General features: G+C 41.3%; 1 protein-coding gene and 1 long non-coding RNA gene across 2 annotated transcripts; one reads left to right on the top strand and one right to left on the bottom strand.

Annotated features, from left to right (window-relative positions):
- Window positions 1-10167: 10167 nt before the first annotated feature.
- On the bottom strand, window positions 10168-10689 carry LOC114143712 (uncharacterized). Its single transcript, XR_003595298.1, has 2 exons — window positions 10485-10689; window positions 10168-10240 (listed from the first exon to the last, which is right to left on the bottom strand). It is a non-coding gene; the product is annotated as an uncharacterized LOC114143712 (long non-coding RNA).
- Window positions 10690-10729: 40 nt separating this feature from the next.
- Window positions 10730-19732, top strand: LOC114142685 (zinc finger protein 497-like). The gene is made up of 4 exons (XM_028014079.1): window positions 10730-11183; window positions 13793-15003; window positions 16346-16571; window positions 18327-19732. The coding sequence occupies exons 1-4, from the start codon at window positions 11003-11005 to the stop codon at window positions 19076-19078; spliced, it is 2370 nt and encodes a 789-aa protein (XP_027869880.1). The 5' UTR covers window positions 10730-11002; the 3' UTR covers window positions 19079-19732.
- The last annotated feature ends 363 nt before the right edge of the window (window positions 19733-20095 follow it).

Raw genomic sequence — 20095 nt, 5'->3', positions numbered from 1 at the left:
CAATATACGGTTTTAAATTTCCATGGTTTACTTTATTTAACTGTAAAATTTACGGATATTTTTTACAGTGCACCCAAACCAACGGGTCTGCAGCAGCAGCAGGACTGGGGATGTGAAGAATCTCAAGTGTTTTGCAGTTTTCTGGAAGTTTCTTTCAGATTTGTGGTGCATAGAAGCTGAACGCTGCTTCTCCACTATTAGCGACTGTCAAACAAAGTCGCCGAGCAGCTGAATAGGGGAATCCTTGTTGACGCGCCAGCTGATCAAAAACGCCATTCCAGGATGCAGTTAAGATGGCTTTATTTTGTCATATTATCAATATCCAAGAACAGGGTCCAAAAAGCATTAAAACCGGATCCGCAGGTTTAGACAGTGATCAAGGACAAAAAACTATATTAGCATAAAGCGGTCAGCAAAAAGTAAAACCTCCCCCATCACCCACTCACTGAAGTCACTAGGTTCCGCCACAGGTGATCTACAATCACTAATAACACCACGTGATCCCGCCCCTCACCTATCCACAACATTCCGGCCCCTAATTATTACATCATTACACAGTAATAATTACTCACACAACACCATAACCTAAGATATACACTACATAGAAACACACATTGAGACAACACATTCAAAAGTCCATAAAAGTCATTTTCAAATAGTCAAACAGTCATTTTCTCCTTTTTCTTCAAAATAGTCCATCCATAGTCAGTCAGTCATAGGCCAGAGGTTACCAGCACTTAGCCTAAATATAGTCAGTCTGCGATGTACATCTAGTTGTGGTAAAGTCAAATCAAAGGGTCATGTCAAGAGTTGAGTTAAGTCAAATGTGTTGTCTTCATTGGTCGGAAGTCTCCTGAAGAAGGCATATCTTTGTGATGGGTCTGCATAAGTGGCTGGTTGGGGTCTTAATCCAGACCTGACGTACAAGTCCATTTTTGTCTGACACAGTTTCTGTGATTCTGCCCATGATCCAGGAACCACGAGGTGCCGAGTCATCCATTATAAGGACCACATCTCCAGGAACAAAGTTGCGTCTAATCTTCATCCACTTTTGGCGCTGTTGAAGTTGAGGCAGATATTCTTAATCCATCTCTTCCAGAAAAGATTAGATATGTATTGGACCTGTCTCCATCGTTTCCGTGCATAAACATCATCTTTCTGGAATAAACCTGGTGGTAAGTTTGGGTTAGCCTTGAGTAAGAGAAGATGGTTCGGTGTTAGAGCTTCCAGATCATTTGGATCAGCGGATTCCAATGTGATAGGTCTACTGTTGAGGATTGACTCCACTTCACAAAGAGCAGTTTGAAGTCCTTCCTCGTCCAAATGCTGTGTCTGCAAGGTGGAAGTAAGAGCTTTTCTTATGGAACGAATCAATCTCTCCCATGCTCCACCATGGTGCGATCCAGCTGGAGGATTGAAGGTCCACTTCACTCCTTTCAGTGACAGCACGTCAGAGATCTTTTCCTGATTCCAATCTTCGATAGCTCGTCTCAGTTTGCGCTCTGCGCCCACAAAGTTGGTACCATTATCGGACCGCAGCTCTTGTACTTGGCCTCTCCTTGCAATGAAACGTCGTAAGGCGTTAATGAAAGAGTCTGTGTCAAGAGATGAGGCAACCTCAATGTGTACTGCTCTGATCGCCAAACATGTGAAGATAACTCCATATTTTTTCACAAGACTTCTCCCACGCTTCACTTCAAATGGACCAAAATAGTTCACTCCAACAAAACTAAAGGGGGGTTTTTCAGGGGTTACTCTGCTTTCAGGCAGGTCAGCCATTTGTTGCTGGCCTGCAGCTCCATGAAGCCGTCTGCAGATCACACACCTTGACATGAGTTTTCTAATCAATGCTCCAGCACCAGGAATCCAATATTTCTGATGGAGCTCTGAGAGTATGTGGTTCCTACCACCATGACCCACCTCTTTATGGATATATTGGAGAATGAGATAAGCAATGTGAAGATCTTTAGCAACAATGATAGGGTGTTTAAAATCTTCAGACATGACAGCCCTGCTGAGACGTCCTCCAACACGCAGCACATCATCCACCAGAACAGGATTTAACCTGTACATGTGACTGCTTCGTTTGATGTTCTTTCCCTTTTGGAGACAGGGGATTTCTTCAGAATATCTTTCCTTCTGACAAAACTTGATTATCTGCATCTCAGCATCCTCAATCTCTCCCAATGAAAGGAAGCCAGTACGTAGCTCAACCCTATGAAGAGCACCTTCAGACTGGGTTGTTTCAGATGCAGACTGTAAATGTGTCTTGTTTTCTTTGTAATGCAAGAGCAATGTTTTAAATCTCAAAATCCAACCCATCACTCTGACAAGACGAGTCCAGGATGAAGCACGACGAATCAAAAGAGCCAAAGGATGATCATCATCTTGTGCGGGGGAAACACCAATAAAAGCAGACACTTTGACTTCAGGATCTTCATGCAGAAGTTTCTGTAAGTTGTCTGGGTTTACAGGCCAATCTGTCTCTGGCTGTGTAAGAAATGCAGGGTCGGATAACCAGGTAGTATTATGTAGAAATGGCTCTACCTTCATACCCCTGGAGGCAATGTCTGCGGGGTTATTTGTCATATTCACAAATCTCCACTGGGAGACGCCAGAAGCCCTGAGAATCTCTGACACTGTTTGCCACAAAAACACGGAACCTGGAAGTCTTGTTATTGAGGTATTTCAATACAGAAGTGCTGTCTGTCCAAAACACTGAATCTAGGAGAGGTAGCCTTAGTTCTCTTCTCCACAGTATGTCCATACGAACTGCCAACACAGCCGCCGTCAATTCCATACGGGGAATTGTGACTGATTTTAAAGGTGCCACTCTGGACTTCCCCATTATGAAGGAACTGTGCATTTGGGAAAAACTGTTCTGCAGCAGCAGGTAGGTAACAACACCATACCCCTTCTCACTCGCATCTGTAAAATGGTGTAACTGAGCGGTGATTGCTTGCCCAAAATCAGTAGATTTCAAACACCTTTTGATGCTGATGTTGTCCAACAGATGCAATTCTTCCACCCAGCTTTTCCACTCTTGAGCAACTGCTGCTGGAATAGCATCATCCCATCCTATTCCCTTCTGACACAGGTCTTGAAGGATTCTTTTAGCTACGAAAATGACAGGAGCTATGAATCCCAAGGGGTCATAGAAGGTGCTTATAGTGGAAAGGATCCCTCTTCGGGTCCAAGGTCTATTTGGGATGGATATGCAGAACTTAAACGCATCTGACTGTAGACACCACCATACTCCCAATGCTCGTTCAACAGGCAAGATGTCACAATTCAGATCTAGGCTTTTAACCTCTTTAGCTCTTTCCTCCTCAGGTATTGCTGCCAAGACGCTGCGGCTATTACTTATCCACTTTGTTAAGTGGAAGCCGCCTTTGGCGCAGATGAGTCTGAGGTCTGAGTAAAGAGATATGGCTTCCTCTTCAGTCCCTATTGAGGCAAGACAGTCATCCACATAGAAATTATACAAAATGGTATTAATCACCTGCTGGCTGAAATCTGCCTTGTTGTCTTCTGCACATTTCCGCAGGGCATAGTTAGCACAACTTGGAGATGATGTTGCTCCAAATAAATGAACGCCCATGCGATACTCCTGCATGCTCTGATTGAAGTCACCACCAGGCCACCAGAGAAACCTCAATAGGTCAGCATCTTCCTCTGGCACATGCACCTGATGGAACATGGCTTCAATGTCAGACATCAAAACAACAGGCTCTTTTCTAAACCTAGTCAGCACACCAACCAGGCTATTTGTCAAATCGGGACCACTCAGGAGCTGTGCATTGAGATAAATGCCCTGGAATGACGCAGCACAATCAAAGACAACCCGAATCTTTCCCTTGGTAGGATGGTACACCCCATGGTGAGGGATATACCAAACCTTTCCATCACTGTGCTCCAAGTCTGTGATTGGCACTCTTTTTGCATAACCTTTGAATAAAAGATCTTCCACAAAGGCAATGTAATCTTTGTGGAAGTCTTTATCTCTGATGAACCTTTTCTTTAAGCTTAAAGCCCGTTGTTCAGCAATTGTGCGGTTATCAGGCATCCTTATGTCTCTGTCTCTCAAAGGCAAGGTAATGTTGTAGTGTCCATCACACAAGGTTACTGTCTTACTGGCCAACTCTAGAAACTTGGAGTCTTCCTTCGACAGCCCCATCTGCTCATCATGGCTGCTCTCAGGAAAATCTATCTTGAATTGTTGCTTCCATAGGTAATCCAGTGTAACAGCAGAAATTCTGTTCATGGTGACAGTTGACAGACCACTCGTTCTTTTCCAACATTCTCGATCAATCGGCCCATTCACTGTCCAGCCGAGCACAGTTTTAATGGCGAAAGGTCCTTCACCTTCGCTCCTAATGACCTCTAAAGGTTCAAGAGCTCTGGGCATGTTCATGCCAATCAAAAGCTCCACCTGTGCTTTGATCTCTGGCAAATGAACGTGCTTCAAGTGTGGCCAGATATCCAGATCTTGTTGCTTTGGGATGTTACTCAAGTCTACAGGCATTTTGTGCTGAGTAAAGAGGTCGGGCATGTCATAATACATGTCGCTGTCCAATCCAGCAATTTCAAGATCGGGTACAATGAAGCTGTCCACAACTTTCTCTTGTCCCATGGTGCGCAAGAGAATCTTTGTTTTTCTTCCAATGAGATTCAGATTATCCAAAAGACCCACTGTACAAAAGGATGCTGAACTCCCTTGGTCCAAAAAGGCATATGTTTCCAATATCCGTTGACCTTTCTTTGATTTCACCTTGACTGGCACGATGGCAAGCTTGCAGTCCTGTTCACCGGCCCCAGTAAGACCACTAGTCTGAACTGTGTCAAGAGATTTCACTGCTTCAGCTTCATTCTTATTCTTGTTGTAAATATGGAGTATGCTTGCATGTCTGAAACCACAGATTTTACATGAAAGGTGTTTTCTGCATTCTTTGCTGATGTGCCCTGTACACAGGCAACCAAAACAGACGCCATTTCTTCTAAGAAATAAAATCTTCTCATTATGAGGTTTCTTTTCAAGCAGAGAGCATAACTCCAGTTTGTGTCCACCTCTGCAAAACAAACAAATCTTCACATCAGTCTGAGGGTCTTGATTATTTCTCTCAACAGCAGAGGTAGTGATGCCAAAGCTATTTCCTGTAGTTCTTGGGCAAGAAAAACGTTTCCCTCCATCTGTACTCTTGGCCGATAAATTTATTGATGGAGCATCAATTAAGTTTCCAAAGACAGGATCTGTAATAATTTTGACTTGATGCTCAATAAAGAAAACAATGTCAATAAATGTTGCTCTTCGATGCTGCTTCTCGAGGATGTCACATGCTACTGTTCGCCATTTATCTTTTAATTTATATGGCAATCTTTTAATCACAGCAAGCATATTAGCAGGTGTGTTTAATTCAGAAAGATCCTGAATGTCCTCCATCGCATTACAACACCCACGTAAGAACAAATAGTATGCCTAAAGAGCTTTTCCGTCTTCTGATTTAATCAATGGCCACGAATGAACTTTATTCAGGTAAGCAGATGCAATAACATGTCCATTTCCAAAATGCTCATACAGCATAGTCTTTGCTTTTACATATCCACCACCATCAGACATATGTTGACAGCTTTTGACAAGTTCATTGGGCTGCCCCCTGGTGTACTGTGCGAGGTAATGCAGGCAATCGTCAGGATCACCAGTCTTTGATTCAATGACCTGTTCAAATGAGCGCATAAAGGCCTGAAAATGAAGCGGATTGCCATCAAAAGGTTGAATTTCTCTTTTGGGTAGTGAAGAGAGACTTTGTTGATGAACCAACATGCAAGTTAATTCATTTTGTTTCTCCATAATGGATGACAGATTTTCATTGGTTGCTGATTGAGCAGCTTGCTGCAGAGGCATATTCGATATTGTTCTGCTTACAGAATGAGAAGGTCCAAGAAGAGGTGCAAACTTCTTCTTTGTCACTTTTTGTTGTACTGTTTTTATTTGAAGCTCTGCATTTTCATTAACTGTATTTCTCTTTGTCTGTGGAACAAAAGTATTATCATTAAGAGTTTCAACAGCATTTCCTTTAGTTTTAAAATAGGATTCCATTCCATTAGATTTCCATGAAACTGAGCTTTGTACTGCAGATCCAATTTTCAGCACATTCACTTTTGCAGCAGTTGCAGCTATTTCTGCTTCAAGTTGAAGCTGTTCTTTCCTTTTCCTAAGTTGCTCCTCTTGTTCTTCAATAGCATGTTTTTCTTTGAGCATATTTTGACGTGTGAGTAAAGCAGCCATTTCAGCTTCTGCCCTGAGACGTGCAGATGAAGTTGATGATACTTTGAAGCTTGACTTGCTTTCTTGATTTGAAACACTGTCTGATGGCAACACATCATCTTGAATGTCATGCTGGAGATTAGCAGATAACTGAGGCTCCATTTGTTCTTGAACCTCCACTTCTTTTCCTAATGGAGTTTCCTGTGACCGTAACATGTCAGAGGATGACCTGCTCGAGCATTTATTTGTTTCAGAAAGCCATGTTTCAACATCCTCAATAAATCCTTTGTTGTGTTTAGTGATACTTGAAAACCATGTATTTTGTTTATCTTGCTCATCAAGCGGAATTAAAGGCAGCAAAGATTCATGCAATATAATGGCCTCTTGAAACAGGTGTGTTAACTCATCCAGTAGTGATTTTACTTGTGAATAATTTTTATAATCTGTCAAGAAAATCCGAGCTCATCCCACTTCCCCATGCTGGAGATTTTAGTTTAACAGTAATAATAAATAAAGTTATCTTTAAAATGAATCACTCAAGTGATATCAAGGCCCAACAGTAGACTTAAGTGTCAATAAAATAAATCTGGTTGTGTGTGTTGTTTTTGTCTCATGCAAACTTTGCTTTAATTCTACTTTTTTCTATCTAATCATAAGAAATCATAGTCAGTCAGAGAGAGTCATTAAACAAGAAAAGCAGGTTTCCTGGAAAAAGAGGAAGTTTCCAGCCTGCAGATTTATAAAAATAGCTGAGACTATTTCTTAGTTTAAAGCATGAAAGTTTTAAAGAATGAAATCTAAACATTATTAGTAATTGGATAAGATTCAAAGTAAAATACTTATATGAATATTGGTTTACTTGTAATAATACTTACACTTATATTTGTGGGAACACTTACAAGAAAAACAAGTAACTGTAACTTTAGTAGTAAATAATTAGAATCATGTATTATTCTTGGTTTCTTTTCAGAAAAACATCTGTAATAACTCACATTAAGATTATAATAAGTATAATTAATAAGTTATGGTTGTAAAATCATAAATGAATGCTAAATCAGAGAAGCTGAAGAAAATAAATGTGATATAAGTTATGGTTATAAAATTATAAATGAATGCTAAATCAGAGAAGCTGAAGAAAATAAATGTGATATAAGTTATGGTTATAAAATTATAAATGAATGCTAAATCAGAGAAGCTAAAGAAAATAAATGTGATATAAATGTGATTTTGACATTAAACTTGAAATGGTGTAAAAAGGTGTAACTGCAATTAAACATCACTGATATGTTGGAGGTAGATGGTAGGTGAAAGGTGAAACGTTTCAGAGAAAATGTCGTGCAGGCAAGGGACATAGGAGGTTGAGCAACCCTGAGACATTGGCACAGACATCAGGAAATGTCTGTAAGACAGTGATGGATATGAGATCATCTGTCTAAGCAGACAGCCAATTAAACAAGCACAGCAACAGTGCTAGCCAATGAAAACGCACCAAAAGGTGGATAAACCCTATATAAGGTGGGTGCAAAAGAGGAACCGTTCGTTGGATCCTCCGGGCAGCTTCGAGCCAAGATCGAGATGGACAAAGAACTCTGCAGCTGAAGAAGAGCCGGGGCCACGGAGCCGGAGACTGTCCTGCACATGGAGACCAACCCGTCTGGCCCACAACCTGTGGCTTCAAATCACACTTCTCTCATCGGCTGGGTTCTGACCCCAAAGACAAAGATGAAGACAAAGACAAAGGCAAAGACAAAGAAGAAGAACTGGTGCCTTTTTTCCTGCCAGCACCAAGTCCTGTGTGACCTCACCATCCATGCGGAGAAGAAGCTCATCAGACCTACAGAGATCCCTGCCTTCGCCGATCGTCTTCTTCCTCCTGCTGCAGCACCTTCTTCATCATCGTGCCAGGTCTGGGGTTCGAAACGCCAAACTCCGTCCGTCTCTCTCAAAGGTTCCCTTTTTTAGTTCTCAGTATCAGCAGTAGGGAAAGATAGACTAGATGATTGATTTTACTTATTTGATTATTTCTGCTACTGAATTAAGCTGTACTGACCCTTGCAAAAATGCCTTACTAATAAAATATTTAGCATAAAGAAAATCTAAAAGATGTTGTGGACATTCAGTTAATGAGTCACCTTAAAGTTCTTTGATGGTTGTAAAATAGCTGTGATGTTTGATTCTGGAGAGGAAGAGGTGGAAAATGTTTTTAGGTTGCTGGTAGCCCATATTTAAAACAACATCCTTGGGACTCGACCGAGTCACTAAAACCTACCTGGTTCAATAACAAATGCAAGTTGCAAAATAGAGAACGAGCGACCGTTAACAGGTGTGCTCTGTGAAACTAGTTGGCTGTAGGCTGCTCAGTCTGGCTAATTCACAGGGGGAAGAAGGGTGGGACACCTGGATGTAGGCCGTCAGATAACCAGGCGAATCGTTTCTCGAAACCAGCTTAAACAGAGTTTACTTCAGTTCTGGACAGGGTAAATCCCAGCAGATTTAGGAAACTCAACGGACCCGTTAGACGGAGAGCTGGTAGCACATCTCCCCTCTCAGAAGAGGAAGTACGAGAGTGAGAGAGTAGAGACAGAAAGGAGGGGGGGGGTGTTGCGCAACAACACATCTTTCATTAGCTCTTTAAGGGATGATATTACACCTTTCATTTTCTTTACACACTTTTTCCGCTCTGTTTGGATCGTTTCAATTTTATTTGCGAGAGCTTTCTCAGTGAGAACGATCGCTCTTTTATCCTTTTCAGGTTTCTCAACATCTGATACAGCAGACGATCCACTCATTTTAATCCAAAATAGAGCAAAGTTACAGGCAACAGCGACTTCTTAAACTTTATTGAACGCACGCAGAGCCACAACACACTCGCACACCAAAATGCCGCAGCCGCAGAGCAAAACGTAGAGGGGGGCGTGTCACAACAACAGCTCCACATGGCAGAACCAAACTGCGTTAAAAGAGCAATACGCAGCACCAATCATTCAGGTTACATACCACTGTCGTCTTCTACTTCTTTGTCAAACGATCCTCTTTCGTAGGTATAGTGGCTGTGGTGTGTGGGCTCGCGTTGGCGTCCAGCTGGGCGAGAAAACTCCGTTGTCGTTGTTTCGTTTTTTGCTGACAAATATTAGCGACTGTCAAACAAAGTCGCCGAGCAGCTGAATAGGGGAATCCTTGTTGACGCGCCAGCTGATCAAAAACGCCATTCCAGGATGCAGTTAAGATGGTTTTATTTTGTCATATTATCAATATCCAAGAACAGTGTCCAAAAGAGCATTAAAACCGGATCCGCAGGTTTAGACAGTGATCAAGGACAAAAAACCATATTAGCATAAAGCGGTCAGCAAAAAGTAAAACCTCCCCCATCACCCACTTACTAAAGTCACTAGGTCCGCAACAGGTGATCTACAATCACTAATAACACCACGTGATCCCGCCCCTCACCTATCCACAACATCCACGTTGGGTTTTTATTTGTGAGAGGAGGCAAGTTCAGCAGGCCGACATGGATGAATGCACAGCTGGTTTATCTTTCTGATGAATTCTTGTATTTTGTTTTTATTTTTCTGTACAGTGCTTTGCTCCACTGCAGTTGTTACAATGTCCTTTAGAAATGAAGCTGGATTGGGTTGTTAGTTATTATTTGTTGGGATGTTTTTGTGAACAAAAAGTAAACTATACAGCTATGAAAATTGAGATTTTTTTGCACTAATACAAAGTAAACTTCCCAATTAAATCTAAAATAAACTATTTTAATCTTTTTATCTATGCAGAAGCTATTACATTTAATGCCCTTCTCATTCTTAATAAGCAAATGTTAAAATTTTAGCTCTACGTGTAACAGGTGGCATCAATGAGTCTCAGAAGTCGTTCAGGTGGGTCTCAACCAGATATTTTTATTTTTTTTTTTCTGGGGGAAGAAGGGAAAACAAATGAACAACCTCCTCAACTCCTTCTCCCTGCACTCCGACTCTAAAAATGTGGAAATAAAAACAATGTTCAACCGGGCTGTGCTGGACTAGCACCGGTCGTTCGCGCCAAAATAAAAAGGAAATTATAATAAAACTATTTATGAAAAAAACCACAATGACGGTCAAAACTGCAAAATAACACACTAACAAACAATAATAAACAGCATATGGTAAAGACCTCAACATGAACAACATCCATACAGAAAAACAACCATATCTCAGCAGCTAACTTTCCTCTGACTTACCCACAGCAGCACAGAACAACGCTCTGAGGGAAAAAGGGGGGGCAGAAGAGCTACGAGGGCTGGAGTAAACTACGGAAGCCCAGGAAACACAAACGAGGCGGAGAGCAGAAGGGCGACCCCCGCAGGCAAAAACAACGAAATAAATAAAAATAACTGAATAAGATACAATTCACAAATTCACAATATAAAATGAATAACAAATAATAATTTACAAAGAAACACATTTGTAACTCTGTTACATACGCAGTTTTTTTAGCTCACTTATGTCTCGGAAAACCTCATAAGTTACAGCATTTATTTAATTAGTGCTTCAGTTTCTTCTGAATTTGAACGAAACCTGAAAAAGAAAGGAGACATTTTGTTTCATGAACTTCGCGGCTTTTTCAGCTGGAATATTTCATAGCGGCAGTTGGCTGCTCCACCGGGAGGGGGCGGTGACGTAACCGAACAAACTGTTCAAGAAGAAGAAGAAGAAGCGGCGGCGCCATTTTTGCGCTGCGGTGAGTTTAGCCGTGAACATGTCCGGCATGTCTTCGGTCCAGCATCTCAGAGAGTTCATCAGCGAGCGGCTGGCTGCCGCCGCGGAGGAAATCTTCTCGGTCTTCCAGAGAACCGTCGCCCAGTACGAGGAGGAGCTGGACCGCCAGCGCAGGCTGCTGGACGGCGCCTGGAGACCGGAGGTTCGGCTGGACCGGACGGGTGAGGGGTTCTGGCGCGCATCGCTCTAAACTCGCATATTGATGAGAAAACTGAGTGAAATATGACCGAACAGGAAACTTTTATAGATATTCGTAACATTATCCTGTTTATTAACCATGTAAGGCCTAAAACGGTGAGTTTTATTTCGCAGATGAATTGAACTAAAAACGGTTTTTATTGAGACACAAGTCGAACATTTTACAGTGTCTGATGAAAATGTTCTGGTTTGCAATTCCCCGCTTTTTCTTTTATCACCATAATGTGATCTCACCGTAACAGTTTATTCATATAGGAGGGGATGCATTTTAATTTCTGAGCCTGCTAATATCTGACCCCCCGCTGTCTGTTGTCCTGTTGATATGAACCCAGAAGCTCAGAGAACAGGAGTGATTATGTAGAAAAGGTCAAATCCCTCTTAACCTTTTATTTCTCCATGTTGGCGGAGGGAGGCAACTTTTGGCAGAATGGATTTTGAGCTTTCTGATATTTGCATGCCCTGCCATATTCCCAAAATATTGATATGAAACTCATAGCTGCTCTACATAATCTGTTCTCTGAGCTACTGGTTTCATATCAACAGGACAAGACAGGATGCAGATATTAGCAGGCTCAGAAATTAAAATTCATCCCCTCCTATATTAATAGGATAATTAATACAGAATGTACAAAACAGAACAACAGAGCAATTAAACAGAAAAAGATCTTGTATTTTAAAAAGTACAGAAAAACAACAAAGAAAAAAGTAAGACTTACAATTTTAAGACGTTTTGGACTCGATATGTATGAGACATCATCAGAACTGAAGATGATTGGACCGGATGGAAAAACATTTCTGGGTCTTTAATTTACCTGTTTATGTTAGAAGTAGAAAAAATAGTCAGTAAAATCATAAAATCAGTTGATGTTCATTAACTATGAAGCTGTTTAAACTGTGGACTTAAGGGAGACAAACTACCTTAAATCTTTCCACCTGATCTGAACACGTTGGTCCCTGCAGGGTGGTGAGGGGCCGGTGGGGCCCGTCTGCAGCCGGTTCACCCTGGACAGGTCACCGGTCCGTCACAGGCTCTGAAAGCCAACAGTGAATAAAATGTATGAAAGAGAAATGGCAGATTAACAAGGGGAACAAATTCTGTCCAGTTATTTTTAAATGAAATCATGTTTATTAAGCACTTAGTGTTGGAAACACAGCAGGTTCTGCTGTTAAACTGGAACCAGCTGCTCAGGAAAAATCACAATCCTTCCACCATGAAGACGATGTGCAGCTTCATCCTCAGAGCTGGTTGGTGATCTGGTGGATCTGGTGATCTGGTGGAGCCAGAGCCTCTGCTGAGACAGGAAGTCTTTAGGTTTTCTAATCCCTCTTTCATCTTCATCTGCTTAGACTGAAAAAATATGTTGAAGATAAAACAATGATGAAGGAGTTATAACAGCCTCACAATATCAAAGTGTCTTTGTCAAACTGAGCTTAATTAAAAGCAGGTTAAGTTTATGAAGAAAACTAGATCAAGTGGCAACAAACAGCCTCCATACAGTTAGAACATGAAGCTGAATGATTGTTACAGTAAGAATCATAAAAGTCACAATAAAATTGATAAAGTAATTATTTCTGAAACCAACGTAACTTTGTCTATATCTTTACTGCACTATTTATAATTAAACAAAGATAATTAGCATTTTGAAGCAAACTTACCAGCAGCTAGCAACACGTTAGCAGCCTTCTCTGTTCCCACACTGGCTGAAGTCCACAGGTTTGTATTTTCTGAACAATATATATTTAATAAACCTCCAGCTCCAGAGCAGTGCTGCTGCCGTGTCTTCCTGCCTGTTCTGAACTTCGGTAGAAGCAGATAGTTCTGCATGTACAATCTTGTGTTTGCATTACTGCTAATATGTTTTTGTCTGTGACATCATCATCATCATATGATTCCTCAGTCAACATGTTAACTCTCTTCATGCCAGTCTGTTGGGCTTCATTTCCACATTTCTCTCACTTACATTTCCTCCCCATCTGCCTGCACTTTACATGTTCGCTATAGTTCAACTTTTGGGATTTTCATGTTTGGTCCTGCAGCTTGAACACATTAAAAACTTTTTAAACTACGTTACATTTCACTGTAACCTTTCTGACCCAATTCTTTTCTGAATTGTTTGTTATCCTCCTCAATAAAGAGATGAGATTTACTCCCTTGGTTGCATTGTTTAGCGTCACTCGTAATCAGGACGTAACTCTGTAAACAAGAACAACAATCTGAGAAGAGCTGGAGATGAAATCTCTGCTTTATGTGAGATCAGGAGGAAAGTAAACATGGAACAGATTTTTAAAAGTTTTTACAGAGATGTCTGATAAAGATATTCTGTTTGGACATTTTCTCACATTTGGAATATTCTGTTAAAATAAACTCAAATGTTATTAAAAATGATCAGAAAGCTCAGGGTTTTGGGGAAGGACTGTAATTTCTTCACTCATGTCAGCACAAGGTCTAAAGTACGACACCAAGATCAGGCCGACTGTGAATCCTTTGATGGGAGGCTAAGATAGCATTTAGCCTTTCACCCTCAGTGTCTACATTAGTGTTAAAGATAATGACTGTCCATTTCCCCTGCAGACCTTTCTCAGTATTTCCTCCAGAAGCAAGAGGAGATTCCTGCTGAGCTGCAGACCAGAAACCAGAAGATGGATCCCAACATGGCCCAAAAGGAACCAGAAGGTTCGGAAGCGAAAGAAAACCAGGAAGCACCAGAAACTTTCCAGATTAAAGAAGAACAAAATGAACCAGAAGCTTCACAAGTTAAAGAGGAGCATGAAGAGCTCTGCGCCAATCTGGAGGAAGAGAACCTGGTTCTGATGCCGATGGCGGCTTCCTCTCATGAAGAAAGTTTGAACACTGAACCAGAGCCGGACCAGAACCAGCTTCAGCCTGACAGCCAACCAGAAACACAAGATCAGAATGAAAACTTGACTAACGACTCTGGATCATCTGGAAATGCAGAACTGGAACTGAAAAATGATCAGAGCACAGCTGATAAGGAGAAGTTGTCTCTGAAATGTGACGTTTGTGGAAAATTATTCTCCAGAGCTTCTAATTTACGTTCTCATTCCAGAGTTCACACTGGAGAGGAACCGTATTCCTGTAAAGTCTGCAAGAAAACCTTCCGAGAGAAGTATAACATGCTGAGCCACATGAGGACGCACACGGACGAGAAACCGTATTCCTGTAAAACCTGCGGCCGAAAGTTCCGCTTTAGAAGCAGCTTCATGGTCCACATGAGGACCCACACAGGGGAGAAGCCATACTTCTGCCAGACCTGCGGAAAAAATTTTCCCGAACTGCAATCACTCAAGAAGCACATGATGATCCACACCGGCGAGAAACCGCATTCCTGTAGAACCTGTGAGAGAGGCTTCAGCAGCCGCAGCCACCTGGTGCGCCACATGCAGGTTCACTCTGCAGACCGGCCGTACCAATGTCAAACCTGTGGGAAAGGCTACGGCTGCAGCAGCCATTTCCGCAGGCACATGATGAGCCACACGGGCGAGAGACCGTTCGCCTGCACCACATGCGGCTTCCGCTTCATGCGCAGCAGCAACCTGAAACGGCACATGAGGAACCACTCCGAAGACAGGCCGCACTTCTGCAAAACCTGCGGTAAGACGTTCTCCCTGCGGTCGGCGTTGTCCAAGCACATGCTGATCCACACGAGAGCCAGGCCTCACGCGTGCAACACGTGTGGAAAACGATTCATGAAAACGTTTCATCTGAGGCGCCACTTGAAGACTCACGTGGCTCCAAAGCATCTTTTGGAAGGAACCAATCAGTGATCAGCTCCTGCTCCGGCTGCAGACCCGATTCAGCTCATCAGGTCGACACGCTGGACTTCAACTAAAAGAGTTTCAGAGACATTTGATTTTGAAAGTCAGGATTTTCTGCGCCAACATAACGGATGGATGTTCTTATTAAAGACTCGCTTCATCATTTTTCTACTGTTTGAAATGATAAAAAAGAAGGAAAGTTACTGGTTTAAAACTTCTGGTAGAATCAGGATTTTTTTGTCAAATAAATAGGAAATTATTTTGTCCTTATCTCTTATATTTAGATTGAATATGAGCGTGCATGTTTTATATGAATTGTAAATTCAACAGAATATTTCTTGTTATTAGGCACAACTTTGTTTAAACAGTTTCTTAATACTTGAATCCATCTATCATTTAGCTCAGGGAGAATGTGATAATACATAAAACATAGACATATTAATATGTCTAGATGGATATTGATGTATAGATGGACAGTAAAGTGTATTAGCATCACTGGGAATCTTGACTTATTTCTCACTATTGTGACTTTTTACCCTCTGGATGTTGGCAACGGATCAGGAATCTTTTTCCTGCTCGTGGAAAAATCCTGCCAAAAAATAAACATTAAAGCATTTCCCATTGGAACATGAATTATCATTTAACAGTAATAAATTTACATTATCACTATATTTGAATTTTTCATTTTAATTGTATTGTTTTTAGTAGATTCCTTTTATATTTCTTTTCCCCTCATTTTTAGTTATGCTATATTTATTCAACATCATTTTTGACTTGCATTTTTCATATTCTGTATTCATTCAGTATTTTATTTTTAAATACATTGATTTGTTTTATAATATTTTCTCTTTCATTTGCAGATTTCTCTTTATAGCTTGTTCTCATTGGTTTTGTTAGGCGGTGATTCAGAATCAGCTTCAACATCAAGAACTGAACTCTGCTGGGAAATGAAGAGACTTGAATAAGAAAATACAATTGGAAATAAAATAAATATATATTTATAATATATATTATAATATATAATTATAATTTATTTTATATTTATAAAAATAAAATGGAAAATGACTGAAGTGATACTGTTAATACAGCTGAAAATGATCAATATTAACTCATTAACTGTAACAAGTTGTGAAATTTCTTAATTGTAATTATTTGTACACAATATGTGATAGCACTTACCTCATCGAGCTATTTGTCTATTTTAATGTTTATTTCCAATTTTGGCCGCAGTTTCAGTCAATTAAAGATGCAGAACCGAAAACCTCAGCAGTTCCTTTCCAAGACAGCAGGGGGCGATGACCGCGTGCGTAACACGCGATGTGGTCACGTGATGTGGTCACGTCAACAGCTAGCAGTTAGCTTCCACTGTAGCGGTGTGAGTTTAGCCGTGAACATGTCCGGCATGTCTTCGGTCCAGCATCTCAGAGAGTTCATCAGCGAGCGGCTGGCTGCCGCCGCGGAGGAAATCTTCTCGGTCTTCCAGAGAACCGTCGCCCAGTACGAGGAGGAGCTGGACCGCCAGCGCAGGCTGCTGGACGGCGCCTGGAGACCGGACAGCGGCTTCCAGGCAGCAGGTCAGGAGGACCGCGGAGGGCCTGCGGGCTGCAGGGTCCGGGCTCGGTTCTGACCCAGGGTGTGTCCAGGCAGAGCTTCGCTTCCTGCATGTTCTGACTTTAGTCCGGCTCTGATGTTCATTGGACCTGCAGAACCGAGAGATCAGAGTGAAGCTGTGGACCCGCTCCTTTTAAATAAATTTGTTAAATAAATTTGTATACAATAAAATAAACGTTAATTTTTATCCCAGGGAGCAGTAGTTAGAAAATTCTTCTTTGCTTTATTCATTGGCTAATTCTGACATTAGCCAATGAGCCGGTGGAGTAGAAAACAACCTGGGCAAATAAATACAAAACATGCAGTGCGCAACATAAATAAGTACACCCCATTCTAAAAGTAAGATTTGAATCAAAATCTTAATAAATGCAAAAAGAATTCCCTCTATTTTCTCAATTTTGACTTTAGAGACTAGTTTAACTGGTTTAACTGGTTTAGATCCCAGTGTGACCTGTTATCTCCACAGCAGGGAGGTTCTGTCTTCACCCAGGAGGGAACAGTGACCCGGTTCATTTTTTAGCTAAAATGATTATGAAGAACAGATTTCTTTATAAATCCAGTAAAAAATAACAGATTCTTACTGAATGGATGAAATAACAGATGATGGGTGGAGTTATTTTCTCAGTAGGAAGCTGCTGTTAGAAAACAGGATTGTGTCTTCATGCCGATCATTAACTCCTTTCCATAGGAATTAAATGAGACAATTCTCAGTCTGGATTACTTTGGAAAATATTAAAATTAGTTAAACTTAATTTTTAAACATAAAAATGTTTGACTTTGTAGTGAATTACATCTTTTCTCTTTGATTTAGGAAACAGAACTTAAGTTTTAGTTTGACCTAAAATAAACACCCTTAATTATTGCACTTTTTAAACTTTATCTGCTTTTCATTAAACTGTCTGTCCGTCCATCCATCCGTCCGTCCATCCATCCATCCATCCATACATCCGTCCATCCATCCATCCATACATCCATACATCCGTCCATCCATCCCAGTAAGCTACAAACCACTCTTACAACTATAAAGTTCAAACCAAAAATTAACGTTCACTAATAAAATATCAACTCTGATTCAAAAACTATACCCGTGTTCAAATACAATAGAACAAATTCATAATTTCATATCAATTGAAAATAATGGCTCATCAGATTAGATTCCATATTTTTCTAGTACTTTTATATTTTGGGTCTAAAATACATTTTCCTGTTGCAATAATCAGTAAATCAATTAATGATGATAATTTGAAACAGGCTCAATAATTTCCATTTACATGATTTCTTGTTTTTCTCTCTTTCTAGCAGAAACTGGATGAAAAAAGTTTCCCGTGTTTCTGCTGTTTTGGTCTCAACCAGCCCGTTTTGAAGAACAGTTTTGTTTAGAAATGTAATAATTCATTTTATTTATTTCTGTTGTTTTGTTTATTTATTTTGGACACTTATAATGTCTCCCAGTTCCAGTGTTAAACTTTATAAATTAAAGTTTATTAATCTTTCAGAATGTGTTATTTTGTTATTATCATTACTATAAAATGATCTTAAAACAATATCGCGATAACTTCTGGGAGGATTTATCGTCCAGGATCATTTGTTATTGTGACAGGTCTGTATATGTGTGATATTTGAGGTAATAGTCAAACATCAGGAAGGTTCTGGTTCCGAACCGGTTGAGCTGTCAGAATCTGAACTCTGCTCTGATGCGCCTCGTCTTCTCTCTCCAGACCCGCCGCTGCAGCCGTTTCCCTACATGGACGAGCAGAACCTCCAGATCCAGAACCACAGCCCGGTCCTGGAGGAACCAGAACCTCTACAGGTCAAAGAGGAAAACGAGGAGCTGCGCATCAGCCCGGAGGAAGAGCAGCCGGTTCTGAAGCAGGAGGCCGACATGCTCGCTGCGGCTTTGGCTTACGAAGGACCCGGAACCGAACCGGAACCGGGCCGGGACCGCTTTCCGCCAGCCGAGAGCCACGACCGGCCCAAACGCTTCGAACCGGCCGGGAAGCCGGATCAGAACCACAGCAGGGCTGAGCGATCCAGCTGGACTCAGAAGTGTGACGTTTGCGGCAAAGCGTTCAACAAAGCGTCGGAGCTGCGCGCGCATTACCGCATCCACACCGGGGAGAAACCATTCTGCTGCCCCACTTGTCAGAAAGCCTTCACCTTCAAGTCCAACCTGCGGGTCCACCTGCGCACGCACACCAACGAGGCGCCGTTCTCCTGCCAGACCTGCGGCAAGCTCTTCAAGCACCGCAGCAGCCTGATGGTGCACTGCCGCAGCCACACCGGGGAGAGACCGTACGCCTGCGCTGCCTGCGGGAAGCGATTCACAGACAAGTCCTCGCTCAAGCAGCACTCGGTCACACACACGGGCCACAGGATGTACTCGTGTGCGCTGTGTGGGCGGGGCTTCAATAGGAGCAGCTACCTGCTGCAGCACATGAAGGTTCACACGCCAGAGAGTTTCTCAACATGAGTTAGAGTCGGGAGGAACTCAAAACCGCTCCAGGAATCGTGCTTACTCAGCAAACCTTCCCCATCTCATCTCAGTTTAAATATCTTCCTACAGGCTTATTTTCCAAAATGTTACATTTAGCTGAGAAGTGTCTAAGTTCACCTTTTGTTCTCCCAGTGTTTTATAAGCCTGGCAGGTTTCCAGGCTCAACTTGCCTAATCATCGTTTATTTATTCTAAATAAGTTTTTATACACCAGTAAGCTACGTTTGTAGCTGACGAAATGACGCGTCCCTCCACCTCTCTGTTGAGCTCATATTGTCATTTCCAATTCATGACATCTACTCAAGATGCGCCTCATCATTTTTGTAACTTTTCACAAGTTTTACCGGCCCTAGCGCCTGTACTGCCAAGCTTCGCATGTTTTCTGGGGGAAACCCGTCTCCTGTCTCTGTGAGAATTTATGAAGAATGAATCAGAGAGACCGAATTTTTGGTTTAAATCAGTCTTTGGTTTCCTTCTCACTTACTTAGCCACTTATTTTCAAAAAGGGGGTTTTATTTCAGTCATCCCTGTGAGTTGTATGACAGAGTGTTTGGGTGAGGATACGAGAATTTGTGTTTAACTACAAGAATGTAGTTATAATATCAGCAGAATAAAGAAAAATGTCTTAAAAGTACTGGAAAAAGTTGTTTTATTGAGAAAAAGTTACAATAGTTACCAGGATTGGTTGTTGCTCAGTGGTTTCAAAGTCCTGGTGGTGATAATAATCTGATGCTCATGTGTTCAAAAATTATTTAGTTGACTGTAAAATTGATACCAAAGTATAACTTCATAAGATGTTCAATATTTCTCGTTTTAATTTTTGGTTATTTTTTGTGTTGTCATAAATTACAACTTGATTTTTCTAATATTATGACTTTATTCTGGTAATATTAATGCTTTATTCTTGTCTAATTAACAGAAATCATTTTGCTTATTTAGCTTGTCTTAGGAGAAAAAATAGGGGTTAATTTTTCAACATTTAATTCAATCATTC

Source organism: Xiphophorus couchianus, chromosome 4 (assembly GCF_001444195.1).
Source record: "Xiphophorus couchianus chromosome 4, X_couchianus-1.0, whole genome shotgun sequence".
Lineage (NCBI taxonomy): Eukaryota > Metazoa > Chordata > Actinopteri > Cyprinodontiformes > Poeciliidae > Xiphophorus > Xiphophorus couchianus.
Note: the sequence above shows the minus strand (reverse complement) of the source record. Positions and strands in the feature narration are given on the sequence as shown.

Coding starts and splice junctions, on each gene's coding strand:
- LOC114142685 (XM_028014079.1), top strand. CDS start 11,003: ATGTCCGGCATGTCTTCGGTCCAGCATCTCAGAGAGTTCATCAGCGAG. Junction 11,184..13,792: donor GGTTCGGCTGGACCGGACGG/GTGAGGGGTTCT, acceptor TTTCCCCTGCAG/ACCTTTCTCAGTATTTCCTC. Junction 16,572..18,326: donor CAGCGGCTTCCAGGCAGCAG/GTCAGGAGGACC, acceptor TTCTCTCTCCAG/ACCCGCCGCTGCAGCCGTTT.